We start from the raw sequence: 25,134 nt of genomic DNA on the forward strand, positions 1-25,134 counted from the left end.
GGAAAACCACTATTTTCAGGACAAATGGGCAGGAAAACCAAGGAGGCACCACTCCTTACCTGTTTTAAAGGCCAACAGAGCTAGACCAAAGTAATCAATGTAAGAATGTGCATGAACTGAAATAGGGGGGAAAAACCTCCTCCATCTGAGTTCTGCTCCTGTGATGTGTACTGCAAGCTCATTACTTCTCCTCCTGGAATTAAGACACATGGTGCTGGATGAGCACAGAGGCAAAGAAGCTCAGTGGTGCAGTTGTTAGGAGCAGTCACTGGCTGAGAAGTCGTTCTTCGGTGGCAGGTGGCACCCGACTGCGTGGAGCCCTGGAGCTTGGAAGGGGTCGCAGGAAGCCTGATCCAAAGCTCTGCATCTCTCGCTTTGTGGAAGGATGGCTTCCCTTTTGAACCTCATCTATCCCTTCCTGCTCACGTTGCTGATATATCACGTTGGTAAGTGGCTCAAAATGTCAGGAAGGCAAGTGGAATGTCTGTGGTCAGTGTGGAATGAAATGTTCTCGTTTGGAGAGGAGTTGAAACTTCACATTTATGCTCTTTCAAGCTTTTGAGAGCTGCAAGTGTCTTTCTTAGGTTATAACAGTTTTTAACCTTTTGCCATTTAAGTATTTACCATATTTTTTGCACCATAACACTCACTTTTTTCCTCCTAGGAAGTAAGGGGAAATGCCTGTGCGTGTTATGGAGCGAATGCCTGCGGGTGGTGGTGGGGATCTGCTGCAGTCGTGAGCAGAGGATCCATGGTTCCCCTTCCTTCCCCCCTCCGTGGTTACAAAGCATGGATCCACATGGATCCTCAGGATTTTTGCATTGGGCTACTCCAAACTCACTGTCAGATCACATGTCTGTGGCCACAGCATGAACCACAAAAATCATATATCCACTATTTCATTTAGAATATTTTTTTTCTTGTTTTCCTCCTCTAAAAACTACGTGCGTGTTATGGTTGGGTGCGTGTTATAGAGTGAAAAATACGGTACTTTTTTTTTTTTTTTAACGAATCTCACTTAACCACAATTGCTGCACAAACCAAGAAATATATCTACCCCGAGCATGGAGCTTTGACAAGACTACAGCATCATACTAATATGTTTATTTAAAAAGACGAAAGATTAAAAATACCTCAGCACAATTCTACTAGCTAAAATACTAGTGAATGTAAAGCACTTACATCCTTAAAAAAAACTTCTAGTAATTTAAGTCGATGAAAACAGGAGAGCTAAATTAGGAAGGCAAAGGTTTAGTTACAGAACTAGGCACAATAACAAGATTTAGCATTCATATAGGGTGTTTTTGTGTGTGTTAAATATTCAGAATGCTTCACATGTTATGTTGATGTAATTCTTAGAACAACCCCGAAAGGTAAGTGATTCAAGAAACCAGTGGCTTGATTAACTGATGGATTGATTTCATCAGCAGAGCAGTTGAGCCAGTGGAGTACTAACTGTTCCATTCCACAGATGCAGCAATGATGGAATTCAAAGTACGTCCCTTCGACAATATTTCTCTGCCCTGCCAGTTCTCCTTTGTGGACGGCATCGATGGCTTGACATTTACGTGGGAGAGGGAAGATATTAAGGAAGAACATGAAGTGGAAGATAAAGAATTTTACAAATTTTTTGTTGGGCTCCACGACTTTTACCAGTTTTACCCAAAGCTGATATACAGCTTTAGCAACAACCAGGAACAGATGGAGGAGCGGAATTCGCTATATGAGGGGAGAGTCTGGGTAGATGAGGAGGAGATCTCCGATGGCAGTCTGGCACTCATGTTGGAGCAAGCACAGTTTTCTGATGAGGCAATATACATATGTAAGGCATACAATTCAAGGGGCAGAGGGCAAAGGAAAGTGAAGCTCCTCGTGCAAGGTAAGAACATTTAAATGCACTTTAATATTGCACAGGTGAAAATAGGAAGGTGTGTATGTCTGATATCCCTATTATCACAGAGAGTGCTGACTCCAGGTTTGAGGAAATCCAATACACAGTGGCCTTTGGTTAGAAGACTTCTCCATCACTTGGAAGCAGTCAATAGCAGCCACACATGGGCTTGGTATAGCCACCATTTAAATATTTTACAATGGTGGTATGTTGGGTGGCTGTGTGAGGAAAGAGGACCAAAGAATGAGATGAATGTGGATTGGGCAGAGTAAGGGATAAAAGGAAATGAATTGGGGATAGGTCACCAAAAAAGCCCCACAACCCTGGCCATCCACAAAAGAACAGAGGGATAAATAGTCTAAGTTTCAGAGAAGCAGAAGTGAAAATGGAAAGAGTAAAAGATAAGATCGTGAATATAGATGCTGTGTAGAAATGGGCCATAAGAGTGAATGGGGCAATTTCAGGATGGGTTTTACAAAATGGCATATGCCTGAATAAAAACTGTTAAAATTTATTCCCTCCCACAGTCTAGACTTGTGTAAGTTCTCTTATTTTTCTCCTTCAGAAACTTGGTATTTAAGATTAGGGTAGGGTCACGGAGCTGGTTTTCTGTAGGTTAATCTTAAGGAAATAGTTGTTCTAACAAGATTTTTTTCTTTCCAAAATTGCCTCTTTCTTCAGAGACCCCAGAGCAATTATTAACCAAGCTGCAATTAGCTAAGTCACTAATTGTTTTGTTTTTCCTTCCATAACAATTAGATGCTGAAGAGCCACAGGTGCAGTTCAGCACCGTCAACGACACACTTGTGGCCAAGTGCATCTCCGCTGGCTGGTATCACATGCCAAAGGTGACTTGGCGGAACCGAAAGGAAGAGGACATTTCCAGCTACGCCAAATCAGACATCCTGGAGGAGAAGCAGGATGGGTCCCACAGGGTGGTATCCATCTTGCACTACCCTGTCTTGCTCCACGAGATCTACACTTGCCATATTGAAGAAGACGACGTGCTCAACAGGCCTGTTCGATCCATCCACAAAGTCCCAAGTTAGTGATCTGTTGCTGTCTGCTGCTCTCCCCTTGGACAGGTCTGATGCAACATGACATCAGACCTGTGGTCAAGAAAGGACATGCTCCTTTCACACCTGTCCTCTCCAGGACAAATGAAGGCCGCTTGATCTAATGGGAAAGGTGCAGGATAACTGGAGACCTGGGCTTCATACTCTGAGCGGGCTTGACAGGGCTGCCTTCAGATGTCTTCTGGAAGTCAGATAGTTGTGTATTTCCTTGACATCGGATGGGAGGGCGTTCCACAAGGCAGGTGCCACCACCGAGAAGGCCTTCTGGTGGTTCCCTCACTGTGAGAAGTGAAGCTACAGGGAACCAGGCAGAGGGCCTTCTCGGCAGTGGCAGCCACCCTGTGAAACGCCCTCTCATCAGATGTCAAGGAAATAGACAACAATCTTTTAGAAGACATCTGAAGGCAGCCCTGTTTAGGGAAGTTTTTAATGTTTGATGTTTTACCACTTTATTACTATTACGACAGTGATGATGGGAGCCACTCAGAATGGCTTGGGAAACCCAGCCAGATGGGCAGGGTATAAATTTATTATTAGTATTATTACTGACAAACTTGTCAGAATATGAATTTATTTGGGGTTTCCTTTATATTGCGCTTCTTAATGTATGCCAGCCTTCCTTCTGGATCGTGTTAGCGAACACCTTCTCCCCGAATACTTAGATCCTTAAAACTCAGTTTGCTTGCAGTACAGCATTCCTTTCTTGCATTAAACCCTCCCTTTCAGGAACATGCAGGGACCAGAGCCCTTCAGTAAATTGTTTGCATTTTGAGGGATAGAGCAGGACAAGAGGGAAGCACTTCTCTAATGCAGACCAGCTCTGTGTGAGCGTCCCTCTGGTCACACATCTTCCCATGGAAGAGGAGAGTGCTTGCCTATCAAATTATTGGGCACTTCACAGGTAAATTATAACCTAGTTCTCCAGTAGTGCAGAAGAACATCCGTATATCATCATTATTATGAGGCTGCTCAAAGGTATAGCCAGATATTTTTTTCCGGGGGAGGCCTTTTGTTAGGGGGGGGGGAGAACTTGTTTGCTATGTATTTTTATTTATTTTTATTGATTGGGGGGGGCCATGAGGCTGTTCATAAATCAGAAGCAACAGCCTACTGCATTTTCCTTACTTGCCTAAAAGACGTAAGGATGCCAAAAATATCAAGGCACAAAATTGCCCTCTCTTTCTTTAATGCAGATTAGCACTAAATTATAAACCTATATTTAGAAGGTGATTTTATTGAATTCATTGGGATTCAGTTTCCAGTAAGAATGCCTGAAGTGCATCTTTAAGGTAACGATGTTTTAAAATACATAAATAAGATTATGCATGATTATACAGTGTTTGTCCTGCCTGACACAAGCTACTATTTCAGCCTTTTCAAAAACGGACTCATTTTTGACCCCAACCCACTTAAATTTACAACGGGTCCAATCTTTCTTCCCATCTCTTTCACAAAAAGAAAGATGTCAGCAGTAAAGCAAGTTGTTTAATTATGATAGTTGCTACTGATGCAGCCTATTATGGGCTGGAGCGCAACTCCCTGTCATGCTCCTGTATAAGAAATGTGCTTTTGGGACACCAAGTGAATCAGAAATTGCCTACATTACATCCCTTTACAGTTTATTTGCATCTGCTTGCCTGCAGTATGAATTAATTATATGAGAGTGGGTGGAGCAGTCAAAATCTAATGCTGGCTACAGTTTTATATTCACTTACTTGGGAGTAAGCCCCATTGAACTCAATGGGACTTGCTTCTGCATAGATATATATAGGATTGCACTGTTTGAGGGATAGCTTGCACAACACTTCCTTTTTTTCTCTTATTTTTTTCCAGAGAGGAAATACCATAATATGTACAATCATTATTAGAATGTTAGCTGGTCACAAGCTACTTGAAAAGAGAAGCCCTTACTGCTTTCAACAGATGAATTCTTCAGCTTTGCACAGTTCTCGGATGCAGCGGAAAGAAGAGGAAAACTAGACTAGACAATAGGACAGTAAAAATGTCTATGGAAATTCGTTTGTTTTCATGTTGCTTCTCGACATGCACACGTCAAACAGGGCAACAAATCACATGCAAAGGCCTAGTTCACATTCTGTATTCTTAGGCACAGAAAGAGTCTTCAAAACCTCTGAACAATAAAGTGAATGAAGTACAGGAAAGAATTCTGTCTTTTATACATACGTACCATTTGTAAAATATAGCTTTTATTGAATTTTAATCAGAGTAAATTGTCCAACAATTGAGAAAAATAGAATTATAAATATATGTCTTCCTGCAACAAGGTAAGGTGTAACACATCTATCTCCACTACACATGGGAAAGTTATTAACAGCTTCAGTTGCAGAAGATCTTCCTGAAAAGAAGCTTGCACACCTGAAATATGCTCACCTCCTTATTAATATACTTGAAGAATGGAAATCAGGTTTCAATACAGTTGTCACTTTTAGTTAGCCTCCTAAACAACCCGCTAAGAAATCTGAGCATCTCTGACAGGATAATTCTTCAAACTCAGCTATTAAATTATTGTGGGTCCTGATTGGAACTTCCGATGTTGCCCACCGGCAGATTTTTCCATTCAAGAATGAACCTGTCAAACTTTCACATTTGCGTGTTGATTTTTTGTTTCAGGTTTGTTCAGCTTCAATGGTGCTGGCATACCTTGTCAAATCAGCTGTCTGAAATGATAGTAACATAAAGGCACCCCAAGCTGTTGGGAATCAAGGGACGAATACCTATTGATGGAAGGTACTCACGTGGCCATTATAAATTGCCCTTCCACATTTGTATGTAGATTAATGTGATTATACCATTTCACACAGAGTTGGGGATGGAGGTTTGAAAGGATACCAGTCAGCTTTTAGGCAAGATTCAAAGTGCTTGTGATAGCTTAGGATACACCTTAGGGGCAACTTCCTTTTGTATATTCTGCTCAGGAGAGTCCCTTTTCTGCATCCCACCTAGGGTAGAAGGAGGTTTGAGTGGGATGAGAGAGGTCTCCTCAGTGGCTGCACCTAGATTACAGAATACCTTGTTCCATGAAGTACAACTGGTCCCTTCCCCTCAGTGTCTTTTGTCAGTTGCTAAATACAGTACAGTTTTATTCTGACAGATTTTTGTTGCATTTGCACCAGAAGAGCAAAATGTAAATGTAAAGTAACACAGTAAAATCCTATCCTTCAAAATAACTTTAATACATTTTCTCACTGCAGTAATGGAACAGACAAATACTACGCTTGTATTTCTTCTGCAGAGCCAATAGTAACAGCACCACTTTTTGGATAAAAAATTAAGACACCGCATGGAACAGGAAATAGCTGCCTTCTGTGGTTTTGCATAGGCGAGTTCTTAATAGCAGCACATGGACTATAAGACTTAATGCCAGGATAAATTTGCCCGGCAAACGTATGGGCACAGTATACAATTAACTAGACCCCAAAAGTTATACATTCCAGTCCAGGGATTTGCTTTATGTGATATAAAGCCTATCACTATTGAAACCATTTAAAAAATACTTTAGTTCCAGAAAGTATTTGCTCAGCAGCATTAACAGGGTTAAAACATTGCCTCAATCTTCTTATATTAACTGCATATATCAATTATCAATTACAGTTTCCTTTTTCATACAATACCAAATGTTTCAGATATGAGTAGCAAAGAACAAGGGACAAATCCAGGATGTTGGTTTCAAATGGATGCTGAGGCCAGCAGTGTGGGAACACAATATCATGGAGGCAGCTGCACAGCAAGTTGTCTATGTGAGCAGCTCCATCCTTGTGTGGTTCACGTCAAAGGAATGACACGAGCAGTTGTCTGCACAATTCTGCTGCACGTAGCTGCCTTTGCAACACTGCTCGATTCAAGTGCCGACTGTACTCCAGACTGCACACATGACACAAGTGCAAGACCATGTTCAACTGTAATATGGACAAGAAGCACATAGCCACAGATGTGGAAAGACCTCAGCAGAACCAGCAGGACTGACCTTGTCCATGGCCGGGCAGAAAAGGCTCTAGAACAGGGGCGGCCGCCAGACGCCCCAACTCCTGTCATGGCCAATGCAACATCTGGAGGTTCACGAGTTGCCACCCCTGTTCTAGAACTTTATAAGGGTTAAAACACTTTTAAAACAACATCTGGGCTTGGGGCTAACCAATATGTGTTGACAAGGCAAACCAGCCATCTTCTCCTTGCTTTTTAGGCTACAGGAATGGAGAGAGAAAAAGTGAAGTGTTACATTCCTTGCACTGTCACTTATTCCTTGCCTCCCCTTCAGTTCTCCCCTTAAATATATACATATATTACTTCTGCAATCTTGGGGTTCTGTTTTGACTATCTTCTTCTTCTTCTTATTATTATTATTAATTTTAAGAAAGTAATAATAATGTAAAAATAATAATGTGCACCCCACCCCAAGACCATTCCATTGTAACTATCCAACCTCCCAATTTTCAACACCTCTTGCGATGGTTTGACCCCTTTCCGTTTTAACACACAAATTCTACAAATACCTTCCATATCTCCTCAAAATAATTTCCCCTGCATACTTCCTGTCTTGCCTTAATAGCGCATGTTAATTTATCATTAATAGCTATATTCCACACCTCTTTATACCATTCTTCCATTTTATCTTCTGCTTGCCCCTTCCACTTCCTAGCTAGAATAACTCGTGCAGCTGTCAATAAATTTGTGAGCAAGTCCTTCCTAGCCTGCGAACCTTCCACCTCATTGTAAATCGATAACAATGGACTTTCGGTCAGTTTCAACCCAGTGATTTCTGTTTTCTCCTTAAACACCCTTTGCCAAAAACCCCTGTACATATTTACACCCCCACCACATGTGAACGTAAGTCCCAGTTTCCTGGCATCTCCTCCAACATAACACCAAATATTCCTTGTTTAAACTTACTGGTTGTTTAGACTATCTAAGGCTTGACACTCACCCTGAACATTGCCAAAAGGTGGAAGTATGGCTGTCTAAAAATGACTTACCTTTATTCTATGGCTGTCGTAAGTCAACTGTACATTTCCCAGGGAGGTATTTAGTGGTAAGCACACCTGGCTAGACACATCTGCAGATCTGTAGGCATAAATAATAGAGAGCTAGGAAACACGAAGTGTATAGAATTACAGGTGCTGAGTGCCTTGTCCCGTTTCCTAATTGCCTTTTATCTTTATATTATAAACATGTAGGCAGAGATGGTCTTCTCTTAAATTTATTATATAGCTCCTAGAGTCCGGGTGCTGCTAACAGGCATGGCCAAACTTGGCCCTCCAGATGTTTTGGGACTACAACTCCCATCATCCCTAGCTAACAGGACTAGTGGTCAGGGATGATGGGAACTGTAGTCCCAAAACATCTGGAGGGCCACGTTTGGCCATGACTGTTATAATAATCATAATCATAACAATAACAACCACCACCACCAGGATGATTTAGTCATTCAATTTTCAGAAATAATTTTATATAAGTGTTTGAATTATAGGGGGGTCAGAAAGGGTTATGCCCTCCTTACTTTGGTGCCTGGTCCCTTAGGTACTTTTTGTAGAAGACTCCAGTGGGGCCCACGAATTGACTAAAATTAGGGAGATCAGAGGCTGGGGCATCCCCATAACTTTCCCCATGTGTGTGTGTGCGCGTGTATTTTAACTAAGCCTGTGTATTACTTGACTGCTTCTCTGTCACTCAGTAAAAAGGCATGCACGTTGATGGAATTGGCTAGCTAAATGAATTAAGACCTAGACAGGTGAGAAAGGAATGGAAATATGAATATGTATTTAATGATCTGAGTCCATAGATAACTGCTAATGGAAACACATCAGACCTCTGACATGCCTTAACAAGGCTCTAATGTACATTTAACTTTCCATTAATTAGGAGGCAGATATTATTTGAGAGAATAACCAGGTACAGTCGTATCTCAGTCGACTTACAAAATGTTTGGAAACCAAGGCGCAGCTTCTGATTGGCTGCAGGAACCCGCGTCAGACATTCAGGTTCCAAAGAACGTTCGCAAACTGGAATACTCACTTCCGGGTTTGCGGCATTCGGGAGCCAAAATGTTCGACTCACAAGGCGTTTGACTTAAGAGGTACGACTGTATTTGCTTATCAAGGAATTTCAAGTGAGGAAAGCTGTCTGCTAGGCACCTTCTATTTCTAGAGCCAAAATCTGTAACGATTCACCGGAAATCGCAGCCACATCTTCAGACTCTAAGTTAGCATGGGGTGGAGAACATCTGGCCCATGGACCCAATGAGATCCACCAGGCTGCTGAGAATGGCCCACCAGGCAGTTTGGGGTAAACCTCCCTTCATACAGAAGGGGAGAAGGGCTCAGGATCTAGCCTCCTGTCTAGAACCTGCTCCCCTTCCCTCAGCTGTATTCCTTACAAAAGCTTATACCGTATTTTTCGCCCCATAGGACGCACTTTTCCCCCTCCAAAAATGAAGGGGAAATGTGTGTGCATCCTATGGGGCGAATGCAGGCTTTCGCTGAAGCCTGGAGAGTGAGAGGGGTCGGTGCGCACCGATGCCTCTTGCTCTCCAGGCTTCAGGAAGCTATCCGCAAGCCTTGCTAGCCTGGCGGGAGGTCCCACCGTGCGCGCGAGGCTTGGGGCGGCAACCTGCAGCCCAAAGCACGGGGCGCCCTCCGGAGGGCGCCCCGTGCTTCAGGCAGGTGTGCGCAAGGCTTGGGGCTGCAGCCGCGGCTTGGGGGGGAAATAATTTTTAAAAATTCATTTCCCCCCCAAAAAACGAGGTGCGTCCTATGGGGCGGTGCGCCCTATAGGACAAAAAATACGGTACTACCCACCCTGCCTGTAAAAATAGAATAGCTAAGCAGCTGACCTCTTTGTACTGGTTCCACTGGCGGGAGAAGGACTATTTTCTTTAGAACTATCCAGAATTTCTGCAACTGGAACAGACACCTCAATTGTTCTTCTCTTTCCGTTTTCTAGAAAAGACAGTATCTGATTAGAGAATTATTAGGTGTCCAGGTGTTCCAGTAATGAGAAAGCCCATCAAGCGATTACTAAATAGAGAAACAGAATGTTTTCAAAAATTCAAAAAAAGATAAGAAAAAAAAGATTGTCAAGTGAAGACAGCTGCCATCATCAGAATACACCAACCCATATTGCCAACACAGATGTAAGAAAAGCTTTTAAATCGTGGGTAACATACCAAGCAAATTTACAGGTGGTGATGGAATTGGTGAAACTGGCGGAGACACAGAGACGAATGTTGGTAACGTTTGCTGATTGGTCAGCTGCACCAGTTTGCTGCGTGCTTCTGCACTCTGGCGGTTCAGTTCAGCTATTCGTTCATCCAAGCTCCTTGGTAACTCTTTCAAGCTGCTTACGGAATCACCATGTCCCTAAACGAGTATTCAAGAGGGTAGTTAAAAGTCATTTTCATACTTTTCATTACTGAACTTGGCTGCTTGGCAGACTCAGTGCATCTGAGTTACCCAACAGTAGCAGCTATCAGCAACCTTTTTTCCTACAATCTACTTTTAGCCACCTCATGTGGTCTTTAATCACAAAAAAAGCATTCTGGCAGCACAAGGTCAAGTAAAGGTAGGTGTACAGGTAGGTAAAGGTACAGATGATAGATCACTGGTTTGAAGCAAAATGTAATAGTCTATAATTAATTCTAGCTGGAGAACAGCAACCAATCTTAACTTATTCAAAGTATTTTTTTAGAGACCTGTGAGTAGAGTTTTAAAAGTGAGCTAACAGAATTCCGGATATATCAAGCTAAGCAGCTTTCAAATAGAACACAAAATAGCATTCAAAAAGTATGTCATTGAATGGAGTAATGACATTCAGTAAGTTGCTTTAAACATTTTTTTAAATTGGATGTTAAGGTGAAGAACAGGTGATAAGTTAAAATAATATCACATATAAGATTTGTGGGTGGAGGGAACAAACACTTTGTCATTGGCGCTGCACTCATTCCCAGAGTAATAATAATATTTTTTTATTTATATCCCGCCCTCCCCAGCTGAAGCCGGGCTCAGGGCAGCTAACAACAATGAAGTAAAAAGGAAGATACAGTGGTACCTCGTGTTGCGAAACCTCCAGGTTACGGAATCTTTGGGTTATAGCCGCGGCAAACCCAGAAGTGTATACTTTCGGGTTTCGCCGCTCATGCATGTGCAGAAGCACGCACGCAGAAGTGGTGCCTCTAGTTACGGATTTTTGGGTGTGTGCGTGGCACACCAAAACGAATTAAATCTGTAACCAAAGGTACCACTGAAATACCATGTCCAGCTCTAGGCCCTGCCTTTTAAATCAGGACACTGAAGTGAAATAAGGGCAATGAACCCACAGGAGGGTAATCAGGATGGGGCTGAATGGTTTGCTTGAGGAAGAGATTAAGGGGAGACATGACCGTGGTATCAAAATATCACACTAATGATGTGAACTGATTTGTCCTCTGTTGCTCTAGAAGGCAGGAATAGAAACTTTATTGGCAAGAGCTGTTCAATAGTGGCAGGCTGCCTTGAGGAGGCGGTGAGTGAGCTCTCCTTTGCAGGAGGTATTTAAGCAGAGGATGGACGGCGATCTGTTAGGGATGATTGCAGATCCTGTATTCAAGACCCTGCGCTGAGCTGGCGGTTGGACCAGATGAGCTCCAACAGCCCATCCAGCCATATGATTCTATAACTATTTAGGCTTCAGAAAACTCGGTAAAAGGTAAAAAGGTAAAAGACCTCTGGACGGTTAAGAACAGTCAAAGGTGACTAAGGAGTTGCGGTGCTCATCTTGCTTTCAGGCCAGTTTGTACACAGCTTTCCGGGTCATGTGGCCAGCATGACTAAACTGCTGCTTCTGGCGCAACGGAACACTGTGACGGAAACCAGAGTGCACGGAAATGGCATTTACCTTCCCACCACAGCGGTACCTATTTATCTACTTGCACTGGCGTGCTTTCGAACTACTAGGTTGGCAGGAGCTGGGACAGAGCAACGGGAGCTCACCCTGTCACGGGGATTCGAACCGCCAACCTTCTGATCGGCAAGCCCAAGAGGCTCAGTGGCAACTCAGTACATGGGTCACCAATAAGATGCCCCACAGGGACACAAATGCCATGAATGGATGGTTGATGACTGTAATTCTTGCAAAATTGACAGTCGTGTGTGTGTGCATACACACCCAAGCTTCCCTTTCCACAAGTCACAAAGCATAATGTCAAATTATCAATGTTTATTGAGAATGTCAAGATCCAACACTCTCTTACATTCTTACCTGTCCCTCTAGCACTGATCCATTCTGCGCCGAAAATGGCTGCTGCAAAATATCCCATGCCTCCTGAGGGCAATGCCTGAATTTGCTCAGCTGAGCTTTAATGACAGTGTTCTGGAGTGTCAGCTCAGCTATTTGTCCCTGCAGATCATCACTCTGGGTAAGCATCATGGTCGCATCAGAATTAGGCCTCTCTGAAAAACCGTCAGAGCTTTGGCTTGGCACCGCAGAGAAGGCACTTACTAATGGCTGGCCATCTGGCTGTCCAGAACTCTGCAAAGGACCAGCACCTTTCTGGGTGAACGAACTGCCATCCTCTTCCACTGTCTGTGGCTTGTTCGACAGAGAGGACTTTTGCTCTCCTTCTGATTCTCTCCCAGTGGAGTCTAGGGAAAGACAACACAGGAGACCAAATAAATCTGTACGACTATATTAAATCCTATTCCTAGACTAATAAAAAATGGGAGCGAAAAGGCTACGTTCCAAAGAGAGGCGAAGGCTGGTTATAATGCCAATTTGAGCGTCAGTTCTCATTTTTTAATTTAACACTCAAGGATTGATATCTGAATACAAAAGAAACATACCTGCCCCCAGGTCTAAATGAAACAGTTCAAAATGTTCAAAGCAATCTAATGTCAATGCCTTGGGCCTAGAGGCCTTTTAGACTTCAGGAGGTGCATTTATTTTGTATTCAGCATCACAGATTATTAACTGGAAATGTTCACCTACAGAGTTGACCTTCAAGTGAGGTGAAACTCAAATGCTTGTGCCCTGCAATTTAAAAGCAATCTTGCCCAAATATCTGGTACTGTTTCATTAGATCTGTGCTGTGACGATTTTATGATTGGGAAGAATATATATTAATACATATGGTATGATATTAATCACTTCTTCCACAACTCTGACGGCCCTTAGTTTTCTTCGAAGTAGATCTATTTTAAGCAATGGGGCTCCCAGGTGAAGCACTATCCTGTCCTCAAGGTGGCAAAATTTAACAAGATGCCTCCAACCAGCTGAGAAAGAGGAAAAGTACAAGGTGTAGCAATTGCTTGCTGGTTTAAAAGTAAGGAGTGTCCTCCTATAAATTCAGTCTGGGTTTCCTAGGCATGAGACCAAAGACCTGACATTGTCTAACTGAACAATAGCCACAGTCACCGATGTTTTTAGGACTAGATACTACACTAGATTAGAAGACATAAAAGGACTTGTCCACAATGTGACTGATGGAGGGTTGATTACGGAAACAAAGTCAGGAAGCTGTCAGGCAGTCAAAATGACCCTCTTACCATTCTGAAGAGGAGGGAATGCCTGGCTGCTCTTCTGTTGTGGTGGAGATAACAAAACAGCTGGTTGGAATAAGCAAGCAGGTAAAGTTGGGGTTGGATGCATTTTATCCAAAGGATTTGGAAAGACTGGGGCTTTATTGGGAATATCCACTTGACTATTTCTCTTTGGCCCAACGTAGTTTGAGAGGCATTTTTCTGACGAGAGAATAAAGAGGGCAATGTATTATATTAGACAGAGGAAAACTTGAAACAGTTAATCAAATCTAACAGTGAATCTTAGGGCCAACTAAATGTTATGTTAACCATGCTTTTAAAAAATGTGCTTGATGCTTTTCATTTTAAAGGAAAAATGGACAGTGACTGCCATTTCCCCCAGAATTGCTGTTGACTTCAAATATCACCTTCAGAGACCAACAACGGCCTGGAGGTATTTTAGTGGGAAAGTAGTGCAGTGTTGGGGGATGCGGGTGGCGCTGTGGGTTAAACCACAGAGTGTAGGACTTGCCGATCAGAAGGTCGGTGGTTCGAATCCCCATTGCTCGGTCCCTGCTCCTGCCAACCTAGCAGTTTGAAAGCACGTCAAAGTGCAAGTAGATAAATAGGTACCACTCCGACGGGAAGGTAAACGGCGTTTCCGTGTGCTGTTCTGGTTCGCCAGAAGCAGCTTTGTCATGCTGGCCACATGACCCGGAAGCTGTCTGCAGACAAACGATGGCTCCATCGGCCAGTGAAGCGAGATGAGCGCCACAACCCCAGAGTCGGTCACGACTGGACCTAATGGTCAGGGATCCCTTTACTTTACTTAGTGCAGTGTTGGAATGGGGACCGTAACAGCTATTTACTCTTCCATGTTTATATAGTACAGTCAAACCTTGGTTTGTGAACGGCTTAGCTGATGAACAAATCGGCTCCCCAACACCGAAAACCCGGAAGTGTTCCGGTTTTTGAATGTTTTTGAATGTTTTCCGCTTGAGGTGCAGGAAGCTCCTGCAGCCAATTGGAAGCCGCGTCTTGGTTTTTGAATGGTTTTGGGAGTCGAACAGATTAAGTTCGAGAACCAAGGTTCCACTGTATTGGGCAAAGGCCTGAAAAACCACAATGAACACCATGTGTAGGTACCTACACATTCAGAACCAATCACCACCAGAACAAATCAGACAGCTATCAAGCAGCAGTCCAGCTGTTTTTTAAAACTTTAAGTTTTGAAACTGTCGTGCCACTCAGATTATTGAGGTTTCCCTGGTGAAGACTTTTACCTTGAGCTGCCTCTGGACTCCTGACTGAAAGTTCTCCAGAATCTGTAATGGGAAGCCCTTTAAATGCACGTGTGAGTGAAGTCAGTTGTTCATCTGTTACAACCGTGTAGTGCTGAAACTTATTCTAGAAGACAAAAAGGGAGCAAGAAAGGGACCAAAATCACCATTCTGATTCACTTGCAACAGGCAAACATGAAGCATAATGGGTTATTCCCAAGCATCTGCCCACACCCCTAGTAGTCCCATAAGCACACATTTGCTTTCTACTGTACGAATGCAATAGACATATAACATAAATAATAACTGAGTGCTACTAAAGTGTTTATCACATGAATTCTGAAGTTGGAACCAAAAGGTCAGATATGCCCTCACAGCGGAAGCAAAAATACTAGGTGTGAACAAGGAGAACACAGCAAATGTATCGTGAGGATACAGACTTGAATCCCCGTAGAGATGAGATGACAAGGGGTACAAGTCCATCTCTTGCTCAAGTTCAGCTCCTAAAGTCGTTTAGCCCCTTGCTGCTCTGCCAATGCATTCAAAGAACTGTGTCTGGAAATATATCACATCACCAAACAAAGGGAATATAAGCTGGCATTAAATTCCAATTGCAGGTCGTGCCTAGGATACATAGCTTGACAGTGATTCTGGGTAGTACCTGCATAGCAATATTTTCTTCTCTCGCCAGGAGGACTTCAGCAGTTAGAGCATCAATGAGGGCCCTGTGTTCACTTAGCTCTCCTTCAAGCTGCTGCCTCTTCAGCTTTTCTTGACGCAGCCTTGTCTCCGTCTTTTGGGGACAGGGAAAGAGGGAGAGGGAGGAATCAGCCACAGTAAAGTGACAGCTGAAGTATTCATTGTGAAAGCAGGAGTTATCAGGGTTCAGCAGCATTTGAATGAAGGGCAGACTTCAAAGTGAAAGGCGAAGCTTTCCCTCCTGTACCTACAAAGTCAAAGCCAAAATACTAGGGCATAAAGGGGGGGGGGAGTAGGAAAAGGATGCATGTTACACTAGCTGAATGTTCAATGCCCCTTCTCCTTGCAGGACATAGATCAGAAACTGATCTTATTACCAGCTTCAATTATAAGGAAGAGGATGTTTTGGTGTTGTCTGCTTTGCCTTGGCAGCATTAACCAGGGATTAAGTACAGTGGGTGGTATTCAACTAAGTCCTACTGAGAGTAGACCAATTGAAATCAATGAACCTAAATTAATCATACCCATTGACTTCAATGGGTCTAACCTGAGTAGCATTGAATAACATCCTCTGTACAGAGCCACCCTCAATTTCCCCCAACTACACTTGCAGATTATCAGAATGAGGGCCTCTATGTCATCAGTAATGAAGTTTGGCTCATCCTAAATATACTTTCATCTCAGGTAAATTGATGGGATGTAGGGCTCATGATGTGCCTTTTCCTCTCTCCTGCTCAAAGAATAAATGTTTTCAAATAAAAATAAATTCAGGTATAATCCCCATATGCTTTTTTGCAATGCAGCAGTACAAAACTAGCAATTTAAACAAAGTCTGACCTAGTAAATCCAACCTAACGCCCATAAAAACAATTATAATTATTAAATGTATTAAAAGGCAGCCATTGCACTGGGCAAAGCACAGCACACCACAGTAACTGGTGAGTCTCCTTTGAAGAGCATAACATAACATGGTGGCCACAGTTAGAAATATTCCCTGAGTTAACTGGTTGCATTTTTCTGCACTATTATGGCAAACAAAGCGAGGTGTCATTCCATCCTATATGGATGGGCCTAGAGAAAAAGGAATGATGGATGGTGTTCCCCGGGATGGACAGCTGTGCCTAAACCTTTGAGTGGCATCAAACCAGTAACTGGCACCTCAAACTGGAATTTTGAAAATGGTACTATAAGTGGAACCTGCAACAAAATTATGCAATGTAACTTTATCCATATGTCAATGTGTTATTTTAAAGGATTTCATCCAGACAGCCAAGTCGTGATAGTCCAACCCCACTACCTATTGTCCAATTAACACTCAATATTACTTCGTTAATGACTGTACTCAATCCTGACAGGGGTCTTAAGTTTATGGTTTTTAAAGGTTTTAGCTTGCCACTCACTCCCTCTTGTTTCTCAGTGGCCCTGCTTTGGCATCTACCACACGAGTTCACTATTAGAGGTATAAGGGAGTTCGTGGTGTTTTTTAATATAAAAAAACAAGTTTACATTTGTTCATTAATCATCTGACTATATGTATATTCAAAATAGCTGTTCTGAGGCTGGTGCAACAGAAGGGATAAATCTGTTATAGCATAAATAGAATACCGTATTTTTCGCCCTATAGGACGCACCTTTCCCCCTCCAAAAATGAAGGGGAAATGTGTGTGCGTCCTATGGGGCAAATGCAGGCTTTCACTGAAGCCTGGAGAGTGAGAGAGGTCAGTGCGCACCGACCCCACTCGCTCTCCAGGCTTCAGGAAGCTATCCGCAAGCCTGTGGAGCCCGGTGGGAACTCCCGGGCTTAGGCACTCTGCACCCCGGGCTTAGGGCAGCTATCCGCAAGCCTGCGGCGCCCAGCAGGAGTTCCCGCTGGGCGCCACAGGCTTGCGGATAGCTGCCCTAAGCCCGGGGTGTGCAGCGGGCTACAGCGCTGCGCCCCTCGAGCTTCGGATAGCAGCAAGCTCTGGGAGCGATGGCGAGGTTGAGCACAACCTCACCTTCGCTCCCGGACCCCCAGCCCCGAGGCTAAAAACCAAAGCCAAGACAGCTAGCGGGATCCATCCCACTCACTGTCATGGCTTCTTTGCTCTTTGGGGCTCGGGGGGGGGGAATAATCCCCCCCTTTATTTCCCCCCCCAATAAGTGTGCCCTATGGGCCGGTGCGCCCTATAGGGCTAAAAATACGGTATATATAGAATAAATCCAAACCAAATACTACTTTCTTCGAAATCAATGGGAAACAACGTAAAACAAACAGCCCCAAACTACTGAAAAAGCACAGTCAACATTGCTCAAAATATTGCGGTGGCTAAAAGCAGCCGTTTGCTGTATCTTCCCACCTCCTTCAAATAGCGCAGCACCCGACACAGAGCGTTCACCAGCGAGCGGGTGAATCCAGAGAGACCTCGGCTGCTGTGGACTTGCTGGACTTCGTGGCCCATCCATCTCTCATATTCTTCCATTTCATTCTCCATATCGCGCACCATTTGGTTCAAGACCTCAAGGCTGGATCTGTTGCCATTGGGGAGGTCAAGGGAAGCTGCAGCAGCAGCAGGACTCCAGTTACTCCTCTTCTGTGCTTCCGGGGTCTGCACACTTTGCTTCTTCTTCACTGAGAAGAGGACAAGGAAGCATGTTCTCCTTAGCAAGGCAGAAGTTAGCACTTAAACAGAGTGCTTAGACGCAAATAAAAGCGAGGGAGGGGGACTTTAGCTGAAGGGAATTAAAGTGCTTACAAAGGTTCCCCACCACTTTGCTAAACTTTGATGAAGGTTTAGACATTTTAAATCCTTGCAAAACAACTCAAGCTTTAGACAGCAATTAGACAGAGTGGCTGGGAAAATTATTATTATTATATAAAGGTAAAGGGACCCCTGACCATTAGGTCCAGTCATGGCCGACTCTGGGGTTGTGGCGCTCATCTCGCTTTATTGGCCGAGGGACCCGGTGTACAGCTTCTGGGTCATGTGGCCAGCAGGACTAAGCCGCTTCTGGCGAACCAGAGCAGCGCACGGAAACGCTGTTTACCTTCCCACCGGAGCGGTACCTATTTATCTACTTGCACTTCATACTTTTGAACTGCTAGGCTGGCAGGAGCAGGGACCGAGCAATGGGAGCTCAGTCCATCGCGGGGATTTGAACCGCCGACCTTCTGATTGGCAAGCCCAAGAGGCTCAGTGGTTTAACCCACAGCGCCACCCGTGTCCCTTCAAAGGTATACTAGTCACAAAATAGTAAGAGGCAGACCAACAAGGTGATCCAATTGTGAATGCTACGCTATTACCTTACTGCAGATACCTGCAAAACAGCACAAAATAAAACTTATCTTGTTAGGCCATGGAGGGGGGAGCATTGTGGGGTGGGGGGATGTGAAGGAGAAACAATAAATTTGGGTAATATGCTGGAATGTATGCAGTACTTATTTTCTTATTAAATATAAACTCTTGCTTTTACTGCTTTTGTAATTCTATCTGGCATATTTATGAAATTCACAGAACAGTATTATGCATAAACTAGATTAAATTCCAAACTAGATTAAGGAGCAGCAGAAGGCTAGCAGCAGTTCACAAGAAATGCAGGTCTTGTTGGCTCCTTTCCTCGAGATAGCAGCACCCTCTAGGTGTAGAAACACATCTTGGATTTGAGTGCTACATACATACACATTATACATAGGAATTATTATTTTCCAAGGGTGCAGATTGTTTCACATAAGAATCTTCACACTACGTATCTTTAGTAAAGTCTGGTTTTAAAAAGGTTAATTCACTCCTTCCAAAAGACAAATTGTTCCACACAGATGGGCACAAGGGAGGTTGCAACCGAACAGAGACTGGGAAATATACGCGAGGAGAGGTACACTAAGACATACCTTTGGTGGTTTGCTTTTGCTTCCTTACATTGGCGTTCAGGACTTGCTGCACAATGTATGTGGCATCTGGAGTCTGCTCTTCATACCGAAGTTTTGAGTGGACTTTCTTAACTACATTAGTAGCATTAAGGGCTAAATGAATTAAAAAAAAAAAAATGTAGGCAGTGTTTTAATTAGTCTAAAATAATCCAGAACATACCTTCCCCTACAGAAGGGTTGGGGAACCTTTTCAATCTGAGGGCTGCATTTACTCATGGGGAAATTTCCGGGGACTGTATGCCAGTGACAGATGAGGCCAGAGGCAAAAGTGAGCAGAGAAATGAATGGGACTTTTACCTTTGTACACTAGCCTATGTTCCATCTATGCAAAGCGCTTTCTATGCACCAACACCTCCTTCATTCCTCCATCCAGCCACGACTCTTGGCTACATTTCAGCCAGGATAAGGAGGGCATGGAACAAGGCCAGTGTTGGCTGCGGCCTGAGGGCCAGGCAGAGAGATCTAGAGGCCACATCTGGCTCCCGATCCTGCAATTCTCCATCCATGCCCTACAGCAAGGTGGGGGACTTGTGGTCCTCCAGTTTTGCTGAACTACAGTTCCCATCATCTGTGGCGACTGGCCATGCTGGCTGGGGCTAAGAGGAGATGGTGTGTGACATCTGGAGGGCCTCCTTACAGCAAGCCACAGAAGCTACTGTTTCATTTCTGACTGGTTCGTTGTTTAAAAAGAGAGTAAAATGAACCTGTGGATCCCAATGGCTGAACGTTTGTTGTTGGGGTTGAAAGCACATAGACTTCCTGTGATGATACTTGTTGCTTAGAAACTTCATGCTGGGCACCGGCCCCAGAGTTTTCTTCTTTCAGAAGGTGAAGCATCCTAAGTGAAGAGCAGAGATGCAGAACAACTTTAGGAAGATTACAATTTTATCGCCATGCCCTTAACAGAAACATTATTTTAGCCATAATGGACATGGTTTGGTACCCTATGCTGTGCTTAGTTTACAGCATCATTCCTACCTTGGAGCTAGATAGCTATCAGCGCCGCTGTCAGGGAACTGACATCGGAGGAAAGGGAAGTGGTAGGGCTCCCAGAGACTGGGAGAGAGTCAACAGCTAAAGCAGGGACCAGTAGGGGGAGCGCGGGGTCTCTGGAGGAGGATCTCAGTAATGCTGAGAGACACGCAGCAGCCCAGGCAGGAAGCAGAAGGGGAGAGAAAGGGGTGAGAGACACTTCGAGCGAAAATAGCGGGGAGGTGTCAGAAGCAACTGCAGGGAGACCTATGCTTCGCCGGAAGCTGTCACGTCGTGAGTCCAGGAGACGCGTTTCCGTTAAGGAACTTCTTTGCTGGAAGCGCTTCCGCAGACAGCCACTGTCGGACTCTACAAGTGACTAGAGCAGACATGTCTGAGGAGCTCTGTCACACACAGAGGTTTGTGGGGTCGCACAAACTCTGAAGGGGCACTATTTTAAGCACAAGCAGCTAATCATCCCCTGATAGCAGTCCGACAGTCTCTGTACGCTGCCTGTGCAGGAGAAGGCATCATGAGCGACCCAGCAGGAGCCGGAGCCGCAGGGGGTGGAGCTGGTCCAAGCTTGGAAGACAGATACCGAGCATTGGAGGTCCAACTTGCGCTGCAGACGGCGAGGCTCGAGGAGAGGAGGGCTCAAGATGCAGACAAGAAGGGGAGAACCACTCAGTTCCCCAGAAAGGTACCAGGATTAGTGCAGAAGTTTGGGGGGGACCCCAAGGATTACCATGCCTTTAGGACTGAAATGCAATATGCCCTGAATGTGCAGTTTGATGAGTTCCCTGATGAGGAATCCCGAGTTGCTTTCGTAATTGGGCATCTTGAGAAGGGGGCGCGAGATTGGGTTCGACCCCTGATGGCAACGCACAACGATATCCTGAAGGACACTATGAAATTCTTTCGTGCAATGGATATCATGTTCTCCAGCGATATTGAGGAGGGGGGAGTGCGCAGACAGCTAATGGCTTGCAAGCAGGGAAGCAGATCTGTCCGTGAGTACTGGACTGAATTTACCATGCTGATTCACAGATTGGGGTGGGATTTATCGGCAGCACCCATTCAGATGCTATTTGAAGAAGGTCTTTCTTCAGCTGTGAAAGACGAGCTGGCCAGGAGCCCCAGGGCGGTGTCTATGGATCAGCTGACCAAATCTGCGCTGACCATTGGAGCGCGCCAGGAGGCAAGAGCCTTGGAGAGGCGGGAAGGGAGAGGGGAACGTTGGAAGGAGTTACGCATTCCAGACATTCCTGAGCCAGCTTTCCCGCCGGCAGAGCCGATGGAAATTGGAACAGCCCGCGCGCGCGCAGTTCCAAAGCCCAGTGAGGGGGCGAAGAAGGAGGGAAAGGGACCCCGGAAATGCTATCTCTGCCAACAGCCAGGCCACTTTGCCAGAGTCTGCCCCCAGAGGAAGGAATGGCAAGGGATGGTGGGAACTGTTGAGGGGGAAGAGCAGGGAGAAACGGAGCAGGTAAAAGCCAACGCCTGGTTGCCAGCAGGGCACTGCAGCCAGGCCAAAGAGCAGTGAAAGTGCCCCTTTCCCAAGTGCCAGTGCCAGAAGCTCCTCGACCTGCTCTAGTGATTGAAGTGTCGCTAGAGTTGCAAAATGGACACCCCCTAAAAATAAAGGCGCTGTTGGACTCAGGCAGCTCCTGCAATTTCATGAGCAAGGAGTTTGCGGCTGAACACCAGATACAGACTATCCCCTTAAGCAACCCCCTGCAGGTGACCACGATCGATGGCAGAGAACTGTTGGGAGGAGGCGTCAGCTTGCAGACCATCCCAATGATAATGAGGGTGGCAAGGCACACAGAACTGATAGCGTTTAATGTGGCCACCTTGGGAGGCGCTCCCATTATTTTGGGAATGAGCTGGCTAGCCCTACATGATCCGCTGGTGGGCTGGCATCAAAGAGTGGTTTCCTTCGGTTCCGCACATTGCTTAGAACACTGCAGGGGGGAAAAGGGGTCAGCAGGGGCCCAAGCCACCCTAGCGGGGACGGAAGTGATGGAGAAGGGGAAGGTGCCATCACAGTATGCTGATCTCAGCGACGTGTTCAGCGAGAAGGAAGCTGACCAACTACCCCCGCATAGGCCCTTTGATTGCCAGATCAATTTACTCCCTGGAGCACAGCTTCCTGTAGGCAGGTTGTATGCCATGTCAGACAGGGAGATGCAGGAGTTGCGAGCGTTCATTGACAAGAACCTGAAGAGAGGCTTCATCAGAGAGTCCAAGGCAGCGGGGGGTAGCCCAGTGTTTTTTGTGGATAAAAAGAACACGGACAAGCCGAGACTGGTATGTGACTTTCGGGCCCTAAATGCAGTGACAGAGCCGGTGGCTTTTCCTATGCCCAGGATTGATGATATTTTTACCAGGGTGCGAAAAGGAAAGATTTTTACAAAGCTGGACCTAAGGGGGGCGTACAACCTGATACGTATAAGGAAAGGGGATGAATGGAAGACCACCATGTTCACCCCTTTGGGGGCATTTGAATATCTCGTTATGCCTTTTGGATTACAAGCAGGCTCCGCGTGTTTTCAAGCCTTTATGAACCATGTACTGGGGCCTTTGCTCTACAAGAATTGCGTGGCCTTCTTAGATGACGTGTTGGTGTATTCGGAGAATGAGGAGCAACATGTGAGAGACGTCAGAGAAGTGTTGAGCAGGCTGCAAGCCAACAGACTGTGGGTGAAACTGGAGAAGTGTCAGTTTCATACCAAGGAGGTGGAATTCCTGGGGTACCGCTTGTCAGACAATGGGTTGGCCATGGACCCCGGCAAGGTTCAAGCGGTGCTGGAATGGAAAACCCCCAAGACTAAGAAGGATGTGCAGAGGTTCCTAGGGTTTGGAAACTTTTATCGTAAGTTCATCCGAAACTTCGCTCACCTGACGGCGCCCATCACGGACTGTCTCAGCAGCAAAAAGAAGTTTGTTTGGACGGGGGAGGCGGAGCGAGCGTTTGAGGAACTGAAAAAGGCCTTCGCCTCTGACGAACAACTTCTACATGTGGATTTACAAAAAAGGCTGAGGGTCGAAACAGACGCTTCTGACAGAGCCATAGGGGCGGTGCTTCTTCTGCAGCCAGGGAAGGAGGGGTCCGAGTGGCGACCGTGTGCCTTCTTTTCGCGAAAGCTGAACAAATCTGAGAGAAACTACACAGTGTATGACCGGGAACTTCTTGCGATTTATGAGGCCTTCCGGAGATGGAGGCACCTACTAATTGGTGCACAACAGAAGGTGCAAGTACGCACGGACCATAAGAATCTAGAGTATTGGAGAACTGCGCGAGTGCTCAACCAACGGCAGTTGAGATGGGCCCAGGAGTTCTCCAAATTTAACTTTGAGATTTGTTACGTACCAGGCCAGGAGAACGTTAGGGCGGACGCTCTATCACGCAAACCTGAATATTTGGAGGGAGAGGGTGCACCCGAAGAGACCCATGTCATTCCCGAGGATCGCTGGGTGTGTGGGGCGGCACTGGTGGGGCTAAGGGAACTGATAGAGGGAACGGTGCAGGATGAATATGCCCAGGACAAACTCCGGGGTCTCAGGAGGGAGGGAGACAAACCCGGGGGTTTTGAGGAGAGAAACGGGGCGTTGTACTACAAGGGAGCGTTATACGTACCTGAAGGAGAATTGAGGGAAAAGGTACTCAAGCAACTGCACGATAGCCCCACAGCAGGGCATTTTGGGCAACACAAAACCATGTGGCTGGTTACCAGGGAATTCTGGTGGCCCAAGGTCAGGGAAGATGTGCGGGAGTATGTGAGAGGGTGTGACCGATGTCAACGAGCCAAGGGGGAGAGGCGGGCACCGGCAGGTTTATTAGAACCACTACCCACGCCGGAAAGACCATGGGAGGCAGTGGCAATAGATTTTATGACTGATCTGCCCAGGTCCAAAGGGAAGACAGCCATTATGGTTGTGGTAGACCTGTTAACCAAGATGGCCCACTTTATAGCCTGCTCACATGCGGTCACAGCAGAAGAAACCGCTAAATTGTTTGTGGAAAATGTGTTTAGATTGCATGGTGCCCCCTTGAGGGTGGTTTCGGACCGAGGGAAACAATTTACTTCCAGGTTCTGGAGGAAGCTCATGAGCTTATTGCATGTAGAGGTGAATTTCTCAACTGCCCGTCATCCAGAAACCAACGGGCAGGCGGAAAGAGCTAATGGTGTCCTCCAGCAATATTTGAGGTGTTATGTGAATGACAGAGAGAATGATTGGGTGGAGAAGCTGGCGTTGGCAGAATTTGCCTATAACAATGCGGAGAACGTGTCCACGGAAATGAGCCCTTTTTTGGCCAATCACGGGTGTCATCCCCGAGCCTTCCCAGGGGGGGAGGGGGAGAACTGGAGCGTTCCAGCCGCAGAACAGTTCGTTGAAGAAATGGAAGCGATCCATCGCCAGCTCCAACTTAATTTAAACAGGGCGAAGGAGGAATATAAGAGGCAGGCAGACAAAACCAGAAGGGAAGGAGAAAGCATTAGGGTGGGGGACCAGGTGTGGTTGTCCACCCAAGGGTTACCATTTAAAGGAGGTTGTAAGAAGTTAAGACCCAAAAGACTGGGCCCATTTGAAGTCACGCAACAGGTCAACCCAGTGGCTTTCAGACTCCGGTTACCTAACCACATGAAGTTGCACCCAGTGTTCCACAGATCATTGCTGTCACCGTATATAGGGGACAGAGAGGGGAGGGTCAATAGGGGACCAGCTATGGAGGAAAAAGAACACAGCTACCATGTAGCGGAGATTCTCGATTCCAGGTGGAGGGGAGAGCAAGTAGAGT

General features: G+C 45.5%; 2 protein-coding genes across 2 annotated transcripts in view; one reads left to right on the plus strand and one right to left on the minus strand.

The window, feature by feature from the left end:
* The first annotated feature begins 40 nt into the window (after positions 1–40).
* On the plus strand, positions 41–5,121 carry LOC309522676 (V-set domain-containing T-cell activation inhibitor 1-like). The gene is made up of 4 exons (XM_082206151.1): positions 41–446; positions 1,472–1,879; positions 2,651–2,935; positions 4,801–5,121. The coding sequence occupies exons 1-4, from the start codon at positions 386–388 to the stop codon at positions 4,833–4,835; spliced, it is 789 nt and encodes a 262-aa protein (XP_082062277.1). The 5' UTR covers positions 41–385; the 3' UTR covers positions 4,836–5,121.
* Positions 5,122–5,152: 31 nt separating this feature from the next.
* The window catches only part of SPICE1 (spindle and centriole associated protein 1), a 28,079-nt gene continuing 8,097 nt past the window's right edge, over positions 5,153–25,134 (minus strand). Inside the window, exons 7-17 of the mRNA XM_082206059.1 lie at positions 20,063–20,196; positions 19,320–19,451; positions 17,791–18,062; positions 15,414–15,545; positions 14,756–14,879; positions 13,500–13,694; positions 12,217–12,599; positions 10,148–10,340; positions 9,815–9,920; positions 7,959–8,046; positions 5,153–7,169 (exon numbers count right to left, since the gene is read on the minus strand). Of these exons, the coding sequence (XP_082062185.1) occupies positions 7,116–7,169; positions 7,959–8,046; positions 9,815–9,920; positions 10,148–10,340; positions 12,217–12,599; positions 13,500–13,694; positions 14,756–14,879; positions 15,414–15,545; positions 17,791–18,062; positions 19,320–19,451; positions 20,063–20,196 (1,813 nt within the window). The 3' untranslated portion in view covers positions 5,153–7,115. The remainder of the gene's footprint in view (positions 7,170–7,958; positions 8,047–9,814; positions 9,921–10,147; positions 10,341–12,216; positions 12,600–13,499; positions 13,695–14,755; positions 14,880–15,413; positions 15,546–17,790; positions 18,063–19,319; positions 19,452–20,062; positions 20,197–25,134) is intronic.

This window comes from Podarcis vaucheri (assembly GCF_965113315.1).
Source record: "Podarcis vaucheri genome assembly, chromosome: 17".
Lineage (NCBI taxonomy): Eukaryota > Metazoa > Chordata > Lepidosauria > Squamata > Lacertidae > Podarcis > Podarcis vaucheri.

Excerpts from the sequence above, each read along its gene's own strand:
- LOC309522676 (XM_082206151.1), top strand. The coding sequence starts at position 386 with ATGGCTTCCCTTTTGAACCTCATCTATCCCTTCCTGCTCACGTTGCTG. Across the intron at positions 1,880-2,650 it reads AGTGAAGCTCCTCGTGCAAG|ATGCTGAAGAGCCACAGGTG; the intron begins GTAAGAACATTT and ends CATAACAATTAG. Across the intron at positions 2,936-4,800 it reads ATCCATCCACAAAGTCCCAA|AGAGGAAATACCATAATATG; the intron begins GTTAGTGATCTG and ends ATTTTTTTCCAG.